Source organism: Trichoplusia ni, chromosome 7 (genome assembly GCF_003590095.1).
Source record: "Trichoplusia ni isolate ovarian cell line Hi5 chromosome 7, tn1, whole genome shotgun sequence".
NCBI classification, from domain to species: domain Eukaryota; kingdom Metazoa; phylum Arthropoda; class Insecta; order Lepidoptera; family Noctuidae; genus Trichoplusia; species Trichoplusia ni.
Window position 1 is genome coordinate 12,971,166 of NC_039484.1, and position 22,352 is coordinate 12,993,517.

The following is a 22,352-nucleotide window of genomic DNA, read 5'->3' on the forward strand; positions in this document are numbered from 1 at the left end:
TTTCATTTCGGTTTAACTTTATCAGAAGACGTTGAAATCAATTCTTAAAAATTAAAACAAAATTTATTTTGTTTGTGTGTTCGAAATTCAAACAAAACTTATACGTTTTTGGCTCCGATTTTAGTAAATGACGCACTATAAAGAAGCGGTGAGTGGGTGTTCATTCGTGAGTGTATTCCGCTGTCGAAAACATTGGCTCCTCTTTCAAAGACTGACAAAAACTGGCCAGATGTAAGCGCCAAGCTAATTAGCAAGTACCGGAATATTCCTAGGTGAACAGATAGGAATTGTCGAGAAACAAAGGCTTAACGAATTGCTAGAAGTCAAACAAAGTTGCAATTCATTGAAATTTCGTTATGCTTGGAAGTTGGTTGACTTTTTAGACCATTTTTTGCTGTGGCTTTCAAATAAAACTAAATTTAAAGTGTGAATTAATTGTAGTGACCAGTGCCTTATAGCAGGTTTACGGCTAATGTACAAAAAGAAATGAATCACCTGTTAACCCTCATGTCAAGCGTAAATGTTGGTTGTCGCAATCATAATCCAATAGATCTGACGACAAATAAATAAAGACTGAAACAGCAATACAAATTCCGCAAAGAAACACCTGGCAAGTGGCAACACTAACTTAACGTCTAAATAATGCATTCACTTAATTACGAGTTCATGCCGTGTCAAATAATAGTTTCACACTTAAATTTGATGATACTTAATATAAAAAACATACTACAAAATGAAATTGCATTAAAAAAACGACTAGTTAGTCTCAATGAGTTGGCAACAATACGTAATTTGTAGTTCGACAGGAAGTGGGGGTACCATAACAAATTGACCGAGTAGGTACCTTGTTTATGATGAAAACGTGAGGGCTCTGATTGAAGTAGTCAGGTTATTACCGCCACTGACCGTTTATACTCGATGGTCAATTAAAGGCATCATTAGTGTTTGTTATAAAACTTGTTTACATGGATAAGGGATTTGTAGTTATAGTATCGTCTGGGAGGGAAGGAGTTTCGAGTTTTAAATTGCCCTTCATTAGCACAGGTTATGAGGAACCCGCCCGGGGTTTTAAAATGTGAATTAACCTAGGTTTAAAGAACAATTCATCCACCAGTAAAAATTGTAGTAACTCAATTGCCAGTCATTCATCGGCCATTGTAAATAGCAGAATCGGGGACCTTTACCGCTGAGGTGACAAAGATCAAATATTGGTCGGTGTTTAAAAATTACTCCATCCAGTCCGTAGATTTAGTAGATAGTAGATGAAAACTTCTTCTTGCTACTTTCCTTCATATAGTTGCAATAGCATACCTACCTACCAGTAAATCCGTAGGTTCTAGAGTTTATGCTTCTTGAATTATTGAGTTCAAATTCCATTGACCTACCTTCTGACCATCAATAGTTTAAGCTGTGGTTTATTTGGTTGATAATAAATCTTATTTTAATTTCATCAACGATTGACAAAAATGCACGTGATTTCCTTATACGTCAGTGCTTTTTGCCGTACTTCCTTATAAATTTATCATACACCCATCTTTGGTACAAGTTTTGAATTTAAGTTGTATATAAGTCTAAACTTAAGAACTTTACCTGACTGCATTCAAAAACACTTAGGGGAAGGCAGGAAATATCATTCCAGCTGAAAATGAAAACGTTACACTTCGGCTGTGTCCACACACTTAACCTATTCGATGACAATACATCATTCAGAATTTCTTCGTCTCATTTCTACAAAGCGTCGAGTGAGGAATATATCGAAGTATTCTTGCACCACCCACCTTTAAAAATCAATCTTCAGCTGTCTTAAAAACTCTGGAAACGATCTCGATCTTAAAAAAAGAATAAATCCAAACACAATTACCGAAGGTTACTTAGGGTCCATGCGTAGTAAGAATAAAGTGAGCAATGATCAAAGACAGCAATGCACAGTGCGTCTTGTTAGACACACCTTTACATTTAAGATGGTAAACTCAGTAATTATAACTTTAGTAAAACCTCGACCGACACTAGTAAGGGTAGCTACACACTAAAGCGAGCACTGTACCTATTCGGTGCAGCTCTATTTCTCGAACCACACAGCCCGCAGCACTCATAGAACATTGTTTGGCTTCAATCAGCTTTTGCCGATAGGCTAGCGCAATCGGGCCCCAAATCTCGTGATACAGCAGCCTTGTAAAGCGAAAAGACCTGTGACAACTACACATGTTGTTTTCAAATTCTCCAACATTCTTACATGTTCAATTTCTGGGCCCCAATTCTGCTATTTACAATTGCCGATGTATGAATTTTGTCAAAACGCAACACAATGTTGCAAAAATGTTCAGGAGAATACGAATAGAATTTTAATCCAATTTCCATTCTTTCATCGGGAATTGGAAAAAGTGGAATTGGGGCTCTGAACATTCCAATTCATATAATAATTACTCGAATTTGTTGGTTGCTCCGATTAAGGTCAGACCGCTTATGTGTCAAGCTACCTTAACAATAGTTCTAACAGTTTCAGTCAAGCAAAATGGAAAACGGAACGTCTCGAAGCTTATATTAGAATTTCTATTACATAAGCTTCTAGAACTTTAGCGCTTCGGTAAATCACCACAATTGCTGCAATAGTAAATAGCGACAAGCGCAAACATCGGGCGTAGGTGTTGTTACACGTTCGAATGCTTCTCACACACGAATACACACACTGGTTATTAGACTGCATAATACTGTTCATGTAAATACACAAGATATTAATTGTAACTGAACTTATAAATTGTTGAAAATGTTATTCTTTTTCTGAAGTGAGTTCTTTTTGTAACATCCTTCATTTTTAGTGTGTCTTTCAAAATTGGAGTGTTATAAAACATTGCCAATTCCAAATATTTTTAATTCATTTTTTAAGGCTTTTCTTTGGAATTTTGCGGCAGTATGATTATTTTTTTAATGTTTTAGTAAATGCTTTTTTCAGACCCTACTACTTAATAACAATAACTGTAAAGTTATTGTTCATAAACAGTTTAACATTTTGCATTATTCTATTTAAATCTCGCGTGGAATAACTATGTTTGTTTCAACTGAAGTTCATTCAATTATTGGTTAATAGAAAAAAGCGTGCGTATCTGAGATTATTGACTTTAAGATTATTGTTTAGAACAATACTAGCAAAAAAATTACTATAATCCATACAACATGAAACTTCTTGATCCTTGTTAGTTAATCTAAGTCTCCGGTTTACAAAAAAAGACTTAAATAAAGACAGATGCAGTTGCGGAAGAGAAATGATTCCAAGCCGTATAGTGCACCATTACAATTTAATAATTGAAACGGCATTACCTTAAGAGATGATTTTACAACAAGAGCGGTGATAACTACTTGTCAATCAACTCGGACTCCCCCCCCCCCCACCACCAAGTCGGTGATAGCAAAGAGCTCATTAATTGTCATTCCCCGAAATGAATTTCGTAACTGTAGCGAGTAAAGTGACTCACCAATAGTAAAAAAATGGAAAATCCCTCAAAACCGCTGTGTAATGAACTTTACTGAAGTACCTAAACAAAGCCTTAATCAAGTCGTTTTTTTTTTCATAAAGATAAAAAAAAGTTCTAATTTTTCTTGTGTCCAAGGAAACCTAAGTAGGTCCATCACATGTCAAGCAACGTTTATTTTAACAATAGATTTTGATCAGTTTTTCTTATTTAATGAAGACGCGACATTATGAGAACAAAGAGAAAAAATCTGCCTCATCATCACGCCTAATACGGTTAATGGTCACCTTCAACGGCCTTTAATAAATTGCTCAGCATTTAAAACAATATATCACAAGGTTTATAATTAAAAACAAATGTTGAGGCACGGGTGTTATAAGGGCAATCTCATGGAGGTTTGCCCTGCGCAGTCCGTATCCCGACAGAAACTGAAGTTTTTAAACATTTATTTTCCCTAATAAGCCGTATAAATGCTAGTCTGTACACATGTTCGGTTCCGTACAAATAATATTGACTGATGTATCAGTCAGTGTAGTTAGTACTCCAAAAATGGACATCCAAAAGAGTAACAAATATTCGATGACACTGACAATTGTAAAAAAGCGTAAGTATATTCAGGTTTATAATTGTAAAAAGACGTATATATTTCTGATAGTCGAAAAACAATAAATATAATAAATTGTATGAGAAAATGTTGCTTTAAAGATTGTCTTTAACTTAACTTATCCCACGAAGGCAAAGAATGCAAGGAGTTCTGATGTTTGTATTAGATAGAGAAAACATATTTACCATATGCAAGAAAAGCCTATTGTTTTTTTTTAAATCAGTCTAGATATACCATTGCCTTGCATACGTCGCATATGTGTGATTAATTTGTTTTGTCCTTCATTTTTAAGCGCCAACGCCAATTGACTGAGGGTTACCAGTTTAAAATTTGTCTGCGTATCTGTCTGGGTCTGTCTTTGACATCAATTTGTTTTTTTTTGTTTGAAACTTTTATTGATCGGGAGTATTCGAAGTTTCATGTTTTTTTTTTTATGAATATCGATTCGAAATTGCCGTTACAAAATGGCGTCCAAGTACGTACATGTAGTCTCAGAATATGGGTATATTAAGTGCACCGTAACAGTGCAAATACCATCACATTTAAGACTCTATATTACAGTGGTTCCACCTCAAGACATTAAGTCTTGGTGCAATAGTTGTAACCTTTAAGTATTTATTGATAAATCCTCTTTAAGTGCTATACTTATGTTAGTGAAAAATTATAGAAAAAAAAAGACCTTTGTTATGGCGGTTACTTAAACGAATCACGTAGTTAATTTTTTAATCCTCATAGAAGGCTACCTTCTCGGAGGTTACCTGATCGGCCGCACAACGTCTTTCACATTTAGTCGGTGCCAGGCAATGCCTAGCAATTCATTATACCTACACCCCAGCCTTATCAACGAATCTATATTATGTCGACTGTTTGACGTACACATGATTCAATTGAAATAAACCATCAAAACAAGGCGAGAGGAGCCATACACCTCTACACTTTATTTAGATAACTTTTATCAGCAGGATATATTTGTCTAAAACTTAAAAAAATAATACAGCAGTGAAGCTCACCGATTTCTTAATGGAACTCGGTACCCTAAACAAAATTTCACAACTTTTTTATTAATTTTATTTCTGAATTTCGAAAAACGACTTCCCTTATTTCGACACCGTTAGAAAGGCTTACGTAGAAATACGAGTACAGTCGAACACGAAATCAAAATTAAATAAATTAATAAATGTTTATACACTTTAGTGTTAATAATATAAGATACAGCATTTTAAGTCCAATGATAGGAACGCGTTGTATCTTAATTGATAATATGAAGTCAGTGATGCAAGGATTTTAAAAAGCACTGGCCTAAGTGCGTAATATCTTTTCGATTTACTTGGATGGGGAAAAGGTGGATAGTTATAAATTTATTTTGGACAAAAAAAAACTTTTCCTTTACTTTTAGAGACTGTGTTATTTACAAATAAATATACAAGTATTCAAAAATAGGACTGTGACGTCCAACCTATGTACGAATCACAGATTAATTAATAGTTATGGTGCGTATGTTGAACCAAGATATTCTTTTTTATCAAGTTCACGACAAGAAATGCGTTTTTCTCATGACTGCAGAGACGGAATTTTTATTACTAAATTTAATACTAACATTTCTAAATCTATATTAGTCTTAATATCAATACAAAATAAACAATAGATATAGATAATTTATAGAGCCTGATCGCGTAAAGCGTCAAAAAAGACATCTTCATCCCTGCCAAAGTCGAGAAACGTGCTCAGAAGGCTGGGTGCATATTTATCGCATGCGTAGCTAATATTGAAGCTAAGAACAAAATTATCTTTATCTACAACTGGCTGATTGTAATAAACTGTAATCTATGTCTAATAGAAAAAGCAAATATTGTGGAAAAGGTCAAATATAGATTGGAAAAATGGCTTAATCAGTTCATTTGATATCAGTAAAATTCCTTTGCTCAGGAGTGCGCCAGTAAAAAGACACTAGTTACATGGTTTGATGCAAAACGTGCTTACGAATAGGCAAATCATCAAAACGTGCCGTATCGTGTAGAACAAAACATTGTGATTTTTATTGCAAATTTTGCAATTGTAATCATTTTAAAATCAGTATTTGTTTTAGATACTTTTTTTTTCTTATCTATGATTACATTTCTATAATCAGTTTTCACATCTACTTACTCAATTACATGCTTTGGATCCTATTTTTTATTATTATGTGTCAATTATAATATTATTTTTTCACCTTTGTTATATGATATTTTTCTATCTTCTGTGGCTCCTATAAAGTCATGTTAAAAGGTCTAAAACCATAAATGAGAAATAACATTTAAAAAGATATTTGGAAACACTCTTTTGTCATCGATTGTACACTGTGTGTAAACTTTTACCCTTTCTTATAACCTGTTAAAAAATAACAATAGGTAAAATAATTTATTCTTTAATGGCTTCATTTAGACTATTCGTACAATATGGATGTTACTCAATTCTGAAAAAATTGCAACGCGGTTGTTTAAAAAAATATTTTTGAAACAACCTTTATATTTAATCTTACTCTTATAACGATCTTCTGTTGTTTGCAGTTGTTGTTGTTGACTTCAATTTTATATTTTCGTAGATACAATGAGATACGATACAATATTTGTGACATCAGGGTCCAGATTCCGCTATATGGGTACAAAGGCCGATGAATAAGGAACCAAAGATCTTTAAAACAAAGGTCAGGTCCAATTTAGGAATTGCTGGGTTTGGGTCAAACGGAAATCAATGCTGTCTGTCCGTTCATCCACCTGTCTCTCATGAGCCGTTATAGGTCTTTTGTAGATGATGCATTTCTGAAGCCGCTTAAACACCTAAAAAGAGAGTAGGTAAGGTAAGGGGTGGCCAATTTTGTTTGCAAATTTGTCTTTGAGACCTTCAGTTTTCATATTCTCTTTCCTGACTAGGATGGAACATTAGTTTGACCATGTTTGATAAGCTTGATATTTATTTACCTACCTAAATCTGCAAAAAGCCAGGATTTACTTTTACGCTATGATAAACGGGAAACTTAATATTTTCGTTATTTTATTTAACGTCAAAGGGAAATAAAACATGAAGCAAAAACAAAAAGGATTCAAACCATAAATGTATCCTGTTTCATAGAACATCGCGCATTTATATTTTCCAGTATTTTACAAAGAGGAGAATTATGAATTGAAATCCTGAAAGCTGAAAGCTGAAAGCTCAGCTCATATTTCGATGCACATTTGTCTGTTTGTTCTCCGAATCAAAATACACAGTATGATTTTGAATGTTAATTAACACATGTATTAATCCTGAATAAAAGAGAAAAACAAATGAAATACGTAATACGTAGGATGTAGACACCTTTTGTAAAAACTGAATATCTGTTAAACCATTGTGAAAACACATTTGAGACAATGAGATCTCGTTTAAAGGTCAGTTGAGAAACTATGGATATTGGGGGCGTCATCCCTGGCACTGAATGGGCTGGGATCGATGGCGCCGGCGTCGCACTGTCTGCCTCCAGCGTTTGACGTCACCAGAGAAAGTTAGGGGATGAGGACCTATTCCCTGACAAACCGAGTTGCGCAAGCATACAATGGCCTTACTTTTACTTGGAAATTATATAAATAAATAATAAACAATCGTTTAGGGTTTGCGTGAGGTCTTGGTTGTTCTTCTTCATTGTATGAACGTCAGAATTGTAACGCAGATTTGTGACGTTTCTGGGTAGAGGATTTGTACAATGAGTTATGTAAGATGGTTAAAGAATGCCCATGCGTGTACCAGGTAGAATAAATCTTTAAATAGTGATTTTGTTCCATAAAAAAAGGTAAAAATATGCTGAATTATAATATAATAATATTTATTTATTTCTCTCATAAAGGTACATTAAACACAAGTCTATTTATAATATTTGCCATAGACTAAAACCTTTGTGAGAGCTGGAGTCTGAACTAGGTTCAAGACCTGTATGACAGATCTCCAGGCTCACCCTTAGACATGATCACATTTTGCGGCACATAAACATGAGTCTTATATGTATAATATAACATTATTAGCGGGAGAGATTTGTGAAATGTTATGTGGAGTGTAAAGGTAAAATGATATATTATTTTTTTTATTATTGAATTGTGTGTAATGTATGTGTGTGTGTGTGTATGTTAGTAATTATAATGAATTTGATTAAAGTTACTTTATGATTTGGATGATACTTTCTGCTTCTTCATAGTCCAAATCAAGGAGCCAGTTCCTTACTGTTGTTTTACATTTATATTTAGCCATTTCGTACATATGTAAAATTTTGTTTACTCTGTTGTAAACATAGGGACCAAGGAAATTATAGAAACGCTGAGCTAGCCTCGAATGTGAAGGGATGGATGTATAGACTGTATGCTTTCGTCTCAAGGATTTAAACTTTTCTGGGTTATAGGAACTGCGAGAGTGGACTGTTAGGATTAAATTTAATATGAACAGTTTTCGAATGGATAGCACATTGCAGATTTTATAAAGTTCCGTGGTAGGAAATTGATAAGGCAGGTACCAGCCAACTTTGAGGATTGCTCTTTGGGCACGTTCCAATCCGAATTGCCTCGGTATTGTTCTAGTACGGGTATAGATGAATTCCACTGTTGCTTTTAGTCTTAAAACTAAAAAATATAATCGAACTAAATTGCTGGCTTCCATTACCTCTTTCGCAACACCTAATAGTAAAAATCTTTGGATAAATTTGACATTTCTTATCGTTTGCGAAACAGTTTTAAAGTTTTCTCCCGACAAGTTCAAAGGGATTAGAAAAGTAGCATTGGTAGTCAAGGTGCCTTGCCAACCCTTCAAACATAACACAAATTGGTTTTTCCTCAACGTGACGCCACGTGTTTTGAAACATTTATAAAAACCTTTTTAGATTAATTGTGATTGAGAAACGTTTTGTCGCCGGGTGCCCAATTTTTGAAGGCATTAATTTTTCTCCAACCACGTTTATATCAAGTATCTAAATTATTAAAACCTTTTTTTAACTTACCTTCTTGAATTTTATACTAACTGGCTGTTGGTTTGGTAGGAATGCTAGCTAAAAAACTACACACAGCTAGTATGATATTTATAAACTATTTTTTAGTTCATGGAATCTTCAGGCGAACCTTTCAATTCTCAAACGAAACTTAACCTTTTAATGTGGAGATGATGTGTGAAGTTGTTACTTAGTTTCCAAGCACAAAACCAACATTCAAAATAATACCCAGGTCTTAATAAACCCATTGATTCTTAACACTAGAGTACGTACTTTAGTGTATCATCATTCAATTTTCCACATAACACGAGTCGCTGCGTCTTACAAATTTCATTTAGTCAAGTCAATTGAGGCGTATTATCAGTTAATCCTAAAATAACCTCTTTTATCTCGGGCCTTTTTGATTGATCGAGTCACATCACGCACCATACATACATACATTAGGTAAGTGTTTATAGTTTAAGAGCGGGTAAACCACTTCATGACTGTGATTATTTACAATAATAATCTTGATGTAAGCACTATCTACGGGTTAGCGTTAGACCTGATTACAAAGGTTTTGTCATAATTACGTAGATATCTGTAGACGAAGAAAATTCCGAATTAGCATTCTTGACATCGTCATAGTGTTATGGTTCTTATTCGGAAATGAATGATAGGTTAGATTTTGATGATAATCTGGATCAAAATGTTATATAATATAAAAAACTAACTATATATTTACCACTGCTAGTCTCTTTCCGTATCGGGAATATGATTAAAAAAGTACCTACTATTCCCGCACTCACGGGAGTATTACAAACGTTCAGGTTAAATGCACAAGAAACCCCAACTTATAACAATAATTCTTAAGTCACAGTCCTACACGGGGATCGAACACGCGACACGTCGCTCACAGTGGGTTTGGGTGACCGTTACCACTCGGCCATTTTTTTATAATATTACTTCGTTTATTCATTCTTATTAGGTCAACAACAGTGGCATTGTTTACCTACACATAATTGAAACATAATTAACAGGCTTGAAGCGGAATTGCAATGCATCAATTACTTATAGGCAAACGCAGCATTCACGATATAAACAACTTAATAGCGCTAACTTTGCATTATAAAATAAAATATTACACATAAACTGAATGTAGTTCATATGAATTAAACAATGATAGATTTAAAATTATACAATGATTATTATTTAGATTAGATATAACAAATGTGAAGATTTGGGTAAAAGTTGTCACTTTAAAATAAAATATTCCAAAAACTGCACACACACAACCATATATATATATATATGTATAAAACTAGAGAAACATCAATTTGCGAATTAAATTTGCCAACCTTAACATTAATAACCGTTCCAACCGTTGCTTAACCTCATTTTTTTATCTTGTATTTGTTGTTACAGCGGCAACAAAAATGCCAACTGTATAACTTGTCTAGCTAATAGCCAAGTGAGAGGCAGACGGATGTACGGACAGACAGCGTTTCCTTAGTAATATAGACCTGATTTTACCCTCTGAGTCCGGAATCCTAAAACTAGAACAGAAGCTAGCCATATCAATACTATATCATTTTAATAAGTTATTTTAGCAACGGCTTGATATGTGTTTAATACTTACCTAAAACCATAAAATACATTAAAAATCAAATAACCAAGTATATGACTTTATAGGCGATCCTTTTTTTTACACCTCACACATGGTTATCTGATCCCAAGCTAAGCAGAGCTTGTGTTATGGTAACCAGACAACTGATAAACTTACTTATATATTTCTAAACACATACATATTATAGATAAATTACACCCAGACACCAGAACAAATGATCATGCTCATCACACAACATTTGTCCTGGGCGGGAATCGAAACGCCTAAGTCCCTATCCCTTTTGATCGGAACTTAGACACCGTTTCCACCAGAGATCTGCAATGGACATGTTGTCGTACGAGGATGTCCGCTGAGCCGTTCCGGACCAAGCCGTGCTGACTGAGGCGAGGCATATAAAGCGATTCTGTTGGTTCTCGCACATCTGGTGGAAAGGCAGTCTTAAGATGTGAAATGACCAACACACTCTTTTGTTAATTAGAATCGTCCACATTTTTTGTAAGTTACACATTTCTAGGGTTCCTATATGGAATAACAACGTAATCTGATCTTGTACCTAAAATTGACCACGATGATTACGACAATTTACACGTCCGTCTATTACCGCCGACCTTAGGACATTATGTAGGTCCATGTCTACCAGTCATCGTGAATGAGCGCTCAAAGCCTCGCTTGGGTCCAGAAAATTATGTGAGTAATACGTATTAGAAAAGAAATGTTTTGTATCAAATAGATAGGGGATAAACTGTTGCAAATTTTAGATGCACATTTCCTGTCTCTCAGTAGCGTGCAGTTCATATGGACAAGATTGCATTGCCTACCCTGAGAAACTCAAATGAAATAGGCATGTATAATATTGTCCATGCGTGAAGCATTCACGGCTATAATGTCCAACTCATTCTTCTTGTTCTAAAACGGATTCTTTCTCTGCCGCGTCAATGAAGTTCCGTCACCAGTTGTGAAGCTGCCTGTTGCTATGAGGAAGCTCGATGCAACCCAGTCTATTCATTTGCAGATGTGGTGGAAATAGAAAATTAGATGAGGAATGGGTATAGTTTGTCTTCAAGAGAGGATTTATTCTCAAACTTCGCCACAGGCAATGCTGTTGACCAAAAACTAGAAAATATTATTATTTGGTGTAACACACTAGCTGCTAATTAACTGTCGCCAGAATTCAAATAGCTTGTAGATATCTTGCTTATCCAATCCGTTTCTGAAGCTGTTTATTAAAGGACCCTTGACAACTCGTTCAGGTAATTTTTTTCATGCTTAAACCACTCTGTTAGGCAAGAAATGCTTCATTGGTTTCTTTTAGATGTGTTTATCCACAACTTTAAAAGATGACCTCGTAGGTGCTTATTAGTCATAGTGCACATCCTTGAATCGCTACTGAACAAGTTTGATAGCGAATTTGAAGGACAGGCTATTACTCCCAAAACATACTCAAGTTATAAAGTGGGCATTAAGCGCCTAATAAAATAGTATGACGCCATCGTCGAACGTTGTAACCTTGCACTGACCTATCTTTCTGACCATGCACATATACCGAATGCACGCACAAAGAAAACACTAATTGTGGTTTCCAGTATAAAGATTCAGGACTTTTTCTCTCAGGTTTTTATAAACACTGAAAAAAAAACAATCAGAATATTTTTTACAGTTAATAATTTTCCATTTTGCAGAACATTGTTAAGAATATTTCCAGCCATGAAAAATCACTCTCATTCCGATTTTTAATAATCCTTTCCAAAAATGCTTTTAATTTTTGCTGTGGTTAATGTTTCGTATAGCTTTTACCCTTAATCTGGTAGTTGTATGATAAATATTAACCATTAATGTTTCGGGGTAAGATTAATAATTATAATCTTTTGAAAGCTATTTTTTAAATAACAAAATAATATATTCCTACATAATCACAAACCCACCTTTCATTTAAATCGTATCGCTTTTAATAATTTTGTTTAAACTAAAATTGTTGAATTCCACTCATCAGACGAAGCAAATTTTGTGATGTAAAGAAGAAAATTCTTAGATCGACAGTTAAGTACTACTTGGCTCACTATACACCGTGATTTTTTAGTCGTCTTACAAAAGCATCCCAGTTCATGTATCCAATGACTTAAACACGTTCATGATAAAAAAATAGGTATTTTTAAGATTTGAATAAATTTAAAATGCAATATTTATTCAATATTATGATGCAATTCGTAGTTTTTTAGAAACACAGCGCGGGCGCGGGCGCCGCGTTTTAATCATTTTTAAGAGTATATTTCCGATTTCTCTTGTTAAACTTTTCTTCGTACTTATTATCTTAGTTGATGATAAAAAAATAATAATCGCGCCTATTATAGGGGTATTTTACGTCGGATACATGAAATGGGCTACTTTTGTAACACGACTAAAAAATCACCGTGTATATGTACCTTTCCACTACAGCTTCAACTAATTCTCGCCTTCTTACCTAGTTGGAAACTGTGAAGTTATTAACTATTTCAGCATTTAAGTAGTTTCGTGCAGTGCCGTATTATCCATTAGGAACTTTAGGCCAGTGCCTAGGGGCCCACTACGGGCAGGGGCACAGCACTCACGATTAAAAATTGAAAAAAAAAACGGGGATTGTAAAAAATATAAAATTGCGTTGCTGTGGTATGAAAAAGGAGGGCCCGAAACAAACCTAGGGGCCCCAAGATGGTTAATCCGGCCCTGGTTTCGTGCACTTGAAGACCGATATCTTTCTGCATACCTACAAATCTAAGTTTCCTATTCTGTAGAGCTAAGTGTTAATAATATGGTGAGTATAAACTAGAGCAATACTTGTCTGTTTTAGTACCCTTTTACAAACCGAACGTCTGGCGCCTGCGTGTTTCGTTTTTACCAAAATTTTGCAACAAGCTGATTGATGTAATTTTTTGTCAAGGGCATACTTGTGCGCGGGAGTTGCTTTTATTATGCATTATATTTTGAAGTAAAAAGTCAAAGAAAAAATATTTCCTTGAAATGTGGTAATCCAAGTTCTTATTATATTAGACACTAGCTGTTGCCCGCGACTTCGTCCCCGTGGGTAGAAGTTATAAGTTATGCCCTGTTTTTTTCACATTTTCCATTGTATCTTCGCTTCTATTAGTCGCAGCGTGATGGTTTATAGCCTAAAGCCTTCCTCGGTGAATGGCCTATTGAACACAAAAATATTTTTTCAATTTGGACCTGAGTTCCTGAGATTAGCGCGTTCAAACAAATAAACAAAGTAATAGTTCTGTTTTTTTTACTGAAACAAATGATAGTTATTCCATGTCACAAGAACAAAGTTTTGGTGTCGGTTCTCCAGTCCAAAGCTGTACCTAAGGAAAAGAACTTAAAAAATTAATAGAGAACTTCCTCTTTTTTGAAGTCGGAAGTTTTACAAGTATACGTACCTGTAACCCTGGACTTTTTGCGAAACGCAGAGCTAAGCATTCACACTATGTTACATTACAACTATTACAAGGAAACGCTCTAATAATGATATTCCACCAATCTCACCCACAAAATAGCAACGACTACCCCTTTTATTTAAAGGGTTACACTCCACCCCATTTGAATAGCATTTAAAAAAATTTGGACGGAGCTTTCAAATTTTTTGAATAAAGCTGGCTCTGTTGTTTCGCTGTTTTGAAACACAGCCATTTACGGCTTCTTCATAAGTTTAAGAGAAGCCGTAGGTATTGCCAATTATTGTGGTTTTCTTAAAAAATGTCACCCTTGGCATTGGCCATTACTCAGTCAGCACTCGTCATTTCAAGTCGTGCTGTGTTTAGAATAATTCTAAATTAAATTTCAATAAGTCAATTCCTTAAAAATAAAAAACTTAAGTGGTCAAAGATTTGTTTAAATTTCCGAAATAGATTTCGTGGTTCAGCTGTCTCATTAGAAGAGAAAATCTAGTCTTTTCTAGTCATTTAATCTTTTTTCGACCCGGTTGCGTGGAGTTTTTTCATTATGAATACAAGTGAGTACCTACATATTAAGAACCAGTAATACGTACATAAGTAGTAAAATGTTATATATATTCCTAATTAATTATTACTTATCGTATCAATAAATAAAAATCTTAATTGAAAGATACTAATAAAATCTGTTTCTGTCGGAATGTTTTCTATTAAATTACTGAATACATATACATTGATAAAAGATAAAAAAAAATAACAAGAACTACATTTGCATAAAGACTAGTCTTGTTCTATCAGCTTGTTAAAAACCGACTTAAAAAGTTATTTTTAGTGTTTGCGTCACCCCAAGTGATTATCGCAATAAGTATTTCTTTTTTACAGGCATTTCGTACCACTTTATTTGATTACTGATACTGTCAAACTTTGACTCCCAATTCTTTCACCTACCTATTAAAAAAAGTATTTTGCATCTTACAATCAACCTTAAAAGCATACTTCTTGACTTCTAAATACGCCAACCTCATAGCCCACCTCCTTAAACAAAAATCAGGCGTCCTGACAAATCTTAAATATTTTGCTGTTGACTTGAAAAATACGACAAAACTAGAGTTGTCGTACAAAATCTTTCCGTAACTGCAAAAGTTTTACTTTAAGTGACGGTCAACCTACAATATTGTGAGAAACAATTTAAAATTATAAAGAAATTTCGGAGCTACTTCGCTGATTTTCTACAGTTGGATACATTTTGACAGCCCTATAAAAATACACACAAGTCGAAATTGGATAATAATTTTGGTAACATCACACATTGTGATGTATCAGTTTATCACGATACGTAACAGAATAATTATTATAGTTAAACGTAGAAATTTGTTATGGAGGGCTGGAGTTGTGTCTAGGATACAGTTTAATAACAGACACCAGTCTCTATATGATGTCCAACAATTTAGCCGTTTTTATCCATTTCTAATGGTGAGAAAAATAAAAAATGATGATGTAATATTTTATACTTAATATAATCCCAATAACTACCTGTGTAGCCGTCATGCATTGCGCTTTGCCTTTTACATCATGTACTGAATAAGCTTTTTTTATTTCAGGGGGCCGCGTGATGGCAGACAACGCGAGCAATCAGAAGATGGGACCGCCTAAGAAACTACCGCGGCGACGGCTGCGGCCGAGGAAGGAGGCGGTGGTAACTAATTAAACCTTTTTTATTATTTATGTTCTTCTTCTTTTTTTATACCTGTATAAAATGAATTGCTTATCGTTAGTCTCGCTAAAACTCGAGATCTGCTAAACCGATTTGGCTTATTTTATGGTCTTGAAATATTCGTGGAAGTCCAGGGAAGGTTTAAACGGTGATAAAATAAGTAAAGGATTCTAAAAACGCATTTTTGCCTGTATTGTTATCATAAAAAAACTATACTTCAACCAGGCTGTTAGGCAGTACATAGTTGTCCGAGACAGCTAGAGTTTGATGAATATTGGTTGAGAAGTTTAAAGGCTTTGAAATGGTAAAAATAACCGAAAGTTTGAAAATATACTCGAATTGCGACTCAAAGCGTTGAGGTTATCAAAGCGAACGCCAGTGAGAGCTGGTTTTGATTCAATTGTAACTTAAGGACTTGCAGTTCAAAGCCCATCAATAAGTATATCCACAAAAAAACTACTTTTCAAACAAATTAAATAAACTGTTCGAATGAATAAATCTAACGAGTACTCCTTTCAATTTCCTTTTGACTGGCCAGTTGGTCTAGTGGTTAGTAACCCTGACTGCTATACGGGAGGTCGTGGTTTCGATTCCCGCCCAGGACATATGTTGTGTGATGAGCATGATCATTTGTTCTGGTGTCTGGGTGTAATTTATCTATAATATGTATGTATTTAGAAATATATAAGTAAGTTTATCAGTTGTCTGGTTACCATAACTCAAGCTCTGCTTAGCTTGGGATCAGATGACGGTGTGTGAGTTGTCCCAGGATATATTATACCGTCAAACAAGCCAACTTTGCCAATCAAGGTATCTTTGCCCCGAAAGCAATTTATAAACAAATCCTCTTACATAAGAATTAATTTTAGTTTTATGGTACATTTATAATCAACTTTCCACCCAAATAATAAATATTGCCATAAAACTAAAATTGTTTCTTATATTAGAGGATTTGCTTATAAATTGCTTTTGGAGCAAAGATACCTTGATTGGCAAAGTTGGCTTGTTTGACCGGTATTGTATTCAGCCAGTATGTATCCACTGCTCACTCATCATGTACGTCTTGCGAATAGTACCTACATATAGTAACTTCTCCTTTAGTAATAGACTATGGAAAAATACCATATATAATTTATAAAGTAAATGACGGTATGTAAAAAATATTTATCAATCTACCTTATTTTAACTACAATATATCAAATACATTGTTATTAGTTTAATCATGTTTTGCTACCTTGCAACATTGTGTAGATAGATAGATCTAGACAGATATTTAAAAAAAGAATTACGAGAAATTTTGATACTACATTTACATATTACATTTAACATATTTTTTATTTGTGAATTAATCAATTGTTTATGTTTAAGGTTCTTAAATTAAGAAGGAACAAGAACGTTATTAATTTTTATATTGAATTTTATTCTTATTTTTTTTTATCTCGATCGATTCGTCGCTTTAGTATTCTACAACTTTCACACAACGCAACGCCATCTAGTCACAAACTAAGCAAAGCTTGTATTATGAGTACTCGAAAACTGATAAACATACTTATATACATTATAATTATGTTGTTCTAAATACCTAAATACATACATTATTATAGATAAATTACACCCAGATGACCCAGGCACACAATAAATGATCGTGCTCTACACAGACATTAGGGATGATGACTGGGTAGGTATAAAAAGAAAAATCTCATTAGTCCATCTGGTAGATAACTGAAACGTATGAGACACATATTTTTTTCTTTTTCAGAAAAACTAGAATTGACAAAGATAAACTGCTTTAAAGTTTAGAAGAGGAGGCTTGTGACGTAACGATAGAGTAAAATTTATACTCAATCGTGACTTCACGCGTAAGTTTCATTCACTGTAATTTGGTCAATTTATGTTTGCGGGATAAATTAAAAAATACGTATCCATTATTATACAAAAAACTACAAGATGGACACTGCAAAAAAAAATTGTCATCATCCCTTTTGTCCTGGATGGGAATTGAACTCCCGGCCTCCAAATTAAAAAGTATCCTTCTTTTCATTAGTTTCTCGTGCCTGGGCCTCCAGCTCCCAAAAAAAGGTCAAGATGAAGTCTAGCCCACGCGGTGAGTATAATTATAAAATTCATTAAATTTTCTGTCTATCAAAAATCGGATAAGTATTCGTGTAAAAGTGAAAGTGAATTTAAAGAAATATCGGTAATTTCTAAGCAAATTGGTAAGTACCCACTTATTTTCATATTCAATAGGAACTAAACAATAATTAGGAGACTTCATTGTGAAGTGAACTCACTAATCGCATCGGCTTCTATTTTTCGAGGTAAGTTGCATATTAATTGTTTTATAACTTATGCGTCAAATTTAACTTTAATTAATTATTATTTAACAAAATGTTTGTTGGTTGTTTATTGTTCATTTGAACGCTGAAATAAATTTTATCAAAGTTCGTTTTATACGTTACACCTACGTTTTCGCCATTGAATAAGTCTTTATTAAGAAAATATTATAGTAATCAGGTTCATCAAACATGGACCACCGTTTTTAAAACACTAGTTACACCTCTGCTTACAATGCCGAAATTAATTTTTGAATAAAATGATTAAAATGTTTGTTTTACAACTTTAACTTAAGCTTTTTATCTTTTCGTAAGAGCTAGCAAGCTGCTAGCGACATCTAGTTTGATAAAGAGTAAATGGGAACATCCCGCCATATTAATTTTAAAAAATAAACCGCTTGTAAAATATTGAACATTCTTTTTTTTATTATACTTTACGCACATTAGAACAAACTAAATTTTGAATTCTGATTAATGTATTTGAATAAGAAGTCACTTTTGCTAAAATACACACGATATCACGCTGCATCCGGCAAAGCACGTGATGTTGCCATTACCTAAAAGATAAAGTTTTATTTCTTTAACAACGGTTTATTTATTTATTTTTGTGTAACATTCATGTTTCCGTTCTGCTTTGAAGCCTACCTACTACTTATTATTTTTCATGTATAGATTTTATTAGCCAACTAGATCTAAGCGATTAAAGCGACACTATGCTACAAGATTCTAATTCTATTACAAGTTTTATTTTTATTTTTTAATTAAAACAGTTACGGAATAAATTGACTATCATAATATTAAAAATATTCCTAATATCGCACAGGATACATGATCAACAAATCGTTAAGTAAAACCTTAAGTTTATCCAGAAACATTATGTTTTTGGAACAAAAAACTGTAAAGATAAATTAGCAAGATAACCATGTATTTAATTTAATGATATAAAGATAACCACTAATATTCATAACCATAAGCTTTGTTACTCAATAAACAAACAGGAATTAAAATAACATTAAACCACCATTATATCAACAATGCCAAAATAGCCCGGGAAAATGACGTCTGTTTTAAATAGTGACATTTTGGTTTTCACACATGAGTGTTTATATCTCCTATATTTTAATTCCTTTTTATTTCATGTTGGAATAGTTTTCTAAAGTTTGCGTATAATTAATACTTAACGTATCAAAGAGAAGAGCTGTCCTTTACAAGTCATGGATGCAATTATTGATTGCTTTAATCTAGAATATTTTATTCAGGTCACCTACATTGTAATTCCAACTACCGAGAACTCTCGGAAATTTAACCAAACACACAGATTGATGTAATTATAATGTGGACATGACCGGTTGGTTTTTGAATGAAATATTTATGAAACATTAAATAACATATCTTTTGTGCATTTCAGTAATTATTTGAGAATACTACAGACCACTCCTTATTTTAAAGGACGTAATCAAAAATTGCTTTCCGGACGTTAAAAAATGTTTTAAAACTAAGTTTTGCTTTTGCCCTGCCCGACGTATCATCGGTCTGGTTAGTGGTTTGTAATCAATCGGTTGCCCCTAGCAACCGAGTTTTTGACAGAGCATTATCTAAACACTTGTTGTATTATGTTCAAAATCTCGCTTGAACTTAATTATCTGCATAATTCTAAACTTGCAATAAAACACAAGTATAAAATAACAAAATTGTAAATCAGTTTATGAAATAAGAAAAGAAAATAATTTTATGTAATTAATTAAAATCAATTATTTTTTTAAAATTTAGTTTTACTTTAACGATGTAAAATACCCGTGATAAAAAAAAAACAAATATTGAAAACCTATACGATAGCGGTAGGTAGCGATTTTTTTAAGAACAAGTATAAAAAAGACGAAACATTTTAAAACCTAATCTATGTTATGTATTACGTTTTCATTTTTCGCCATATATTAAATAAATACTTTAGTCGTGTTTCAAGCTCTGATAACGGGCCTCGAGGCACGAACGTCAAAATCAATAATGAAGATGCGCGCGCACTGAAAGCGTGGTTTTGTTTCTATACTTTTTACAGTTTACCAACCCTAGCAAATGGCTAAAATATGGTACCTGTAGCACTGAAAATAGACTGCCCCTTAAGTGAACTTTGATAAACGATGCGCTCCAGTATCATTTAAATGAGGTTTGAAACATAAAATCTTATATCGGGCTTGGTCTCGCTTGTAGCACCAGTGTATTGTTGTCTTTTTCTATCACTGCAATGCTTAAGTTATCAAAAAGTCAGAATTGAATGCTATGCACTCCAAACAAAATTCAACATGGCTTTTGCTTGTGCTATAGCTAATGGCAGCCAGTGTTCGGTGTAACATTATTGAGTTAGTGGTTGCTGAAGAGATATTAATACACTAGTGAAATTATTACTAAATTGCAGTTCACATCCAAATACTAAACTTGTTTCGGCCGGTTTTAATATAAATCACTTAACGAGTTTAGATTGTGTGTAATTAAACTTCATTTTATCGTTCTTGCTAGGCACAGGTGAGGTGATAAAAGATATCAGTTTAAATTAAAGATGAGTTAAAGAATTATTGCCGGAAATTTCTCCATCAATGAACGGATATTTTTTCTTGTGGTAAATATAACTATAGATGGAAGCTGTAAGTTATTCATTTCCATATAATATTCACAGCATTCTCCATCGCGTTTACACTTCAAATTGTATTAGCTCTCGCTTTGCGTAGCGTTATTGCTTTTTAATATTGTCACATATTAGGTACTAAACATTCTAAACAACAAGTAACACTTAGCCGTAATCGTCACTAGTGAAATCGTTGTGCCGAAAGAAATGAGTTGCTCTGCAATTTTTTATCCCAATAGAATAATTCCTCATTCCTATTGTAAATTAGAATTTATGTACAATCGGCCAAACAATAATTATCTTAAAATGGTTTTTGTACCTTGTGAACATAATTTTACTACATATGCCATGTGTAAAACAAATAAATTTAGATACTAGGTTTTGCCAGTATAATATAGCCTGGTCGTATTTGATTATGCTTCTTAAAATAGTACTATATTGTATTAATAAATGGAAGATAGTATATATATATAGAACTGCTTAATAACAATAAGTAACAACTTTGGTTGCCAACTCCACTGTAATAAGGATACGATGGTGCGCTACAATTTGTAATACCATAATATATATATAAACCAAGCTTATATTTCTATTTGCTGCTATAAATAGTAACATGCTGCATTTTCATTAAGTAATAGTAAAGCAGTATTTATAAGTATTAACACTAAATGTTTTGTGTAGTTATTGAAAGAAAGCGAGAGCTGAATCCAATTTGAAGTGCTAGTTACATTCATGGCTGATTCCTTGCATTTGTTCTCATACATTCAATTCATTTATTACATGTTTCATACCATCTGAGGCTTCCTTAGGGTCAATTTCTTTTTGGTGATGTATTCATGCACTTTTTAGTGACAATGAATTGCTATTTCATATCCTTTCAGTGTAATATGTGTTATTGGGATATTAGAATCGGGCGTTTCCCTTTATTAGTTTGCTGGTTTTGTAGGATTTAAGTCAATAATGAGGAGTACACAATGAAGGAGATGGTAGGAGGCTGCTGTGTGTGCTCAGACGAGCGCGGTTGGCCCGACAACCCGCTTGTCTACTGTGACGGGAATGGCTGCACTGTAGCTGTCCATCAAGGTACACATTCGAATGTGGATTACTTAAAATAGCTAAATATTATTCCTCTCTTTGTCTTTTGTCATGAATTCATCGACATTCAATGCATTTTCAGCATGTTACGGTATAGTGACGGTTCCAACTGGCCCTTGGTATTGCCGGAAGTGTGAAAGTCCTGATACTAAAACCAAAGTTGTAAGTACAAAACTTATTATGTAATTATGCAGTGTATTTCAATTCAAAGGTTATTAGTTGATTTCTTGGTTAGTAACATTATCATGGTATTCGTATTGATTGATATTTAAAACTTTTCAGCGATGTGAACTATGTCCATCCAAGTCAGGTGCTTTGAAGCGTTCGGATACAGGAGGATGGGCGCACGTGGTCTGCGCCCTCTACATACCAGAGGTCAGATTTGGAAATGTCACTTCTATGGAGCCTATAGTCCTGCGTCTCATACCACCAGAGAGATACAACAAAGTAAGCAAAAACTATATCTTTATCATTTACAACTTCCATACTAGATTCCTAAATTGATTTTTA

At 33.8% G+C, this 22,352-nt stretch overlaps 1 protein-coding gene across 7 annotated transcripts in view; it reads left to right on the plus strand.

The window, feature by feature from the left end:
* LOC113495707 (protein AF-17-like) overlaps positions 1 to 22,352 on the plus strand; it is a 42,655-nt gene that overhangs the window by 8,529 nt on the left and 11,774 nt on the right. For 3 of the 7 annotated variants that reach the window (XM_026874597.1, XM_026874595.1, XM_026874599.1), the window contains exons 1-4: positions 19,979 to 20,647; positions 21,694 to 21,830; positions 21,925 to 22,004; positions 22,125 to 22,289. In XM_026874597.1, the coding sequence (XP_026730398.1) occupies positions 21,722 to 21,830; positions 21,925 to 22,004; positions 22,125 to 22,289 (354 nt within the window). In that variant the 5' untranslated portion in view covers positions 19,979 to 20,647; positions 21,694 to 21,721. Of the gene's footprint in view, positions 1 to 15,681; positions 15,777 to 17,838; positions 18,113 to 19,974; positions 20,742 to 21,693; positions 21,831 to 21,924; positions 22,005 to 22,124; positions 22,290 to 22,352 lie in introns of those variants that run through there. The other 4 variants (XM_026874594.1, XM_026874593.1, XM_026874592.1 and 1 more) reach the window with 4 other exon arrangements.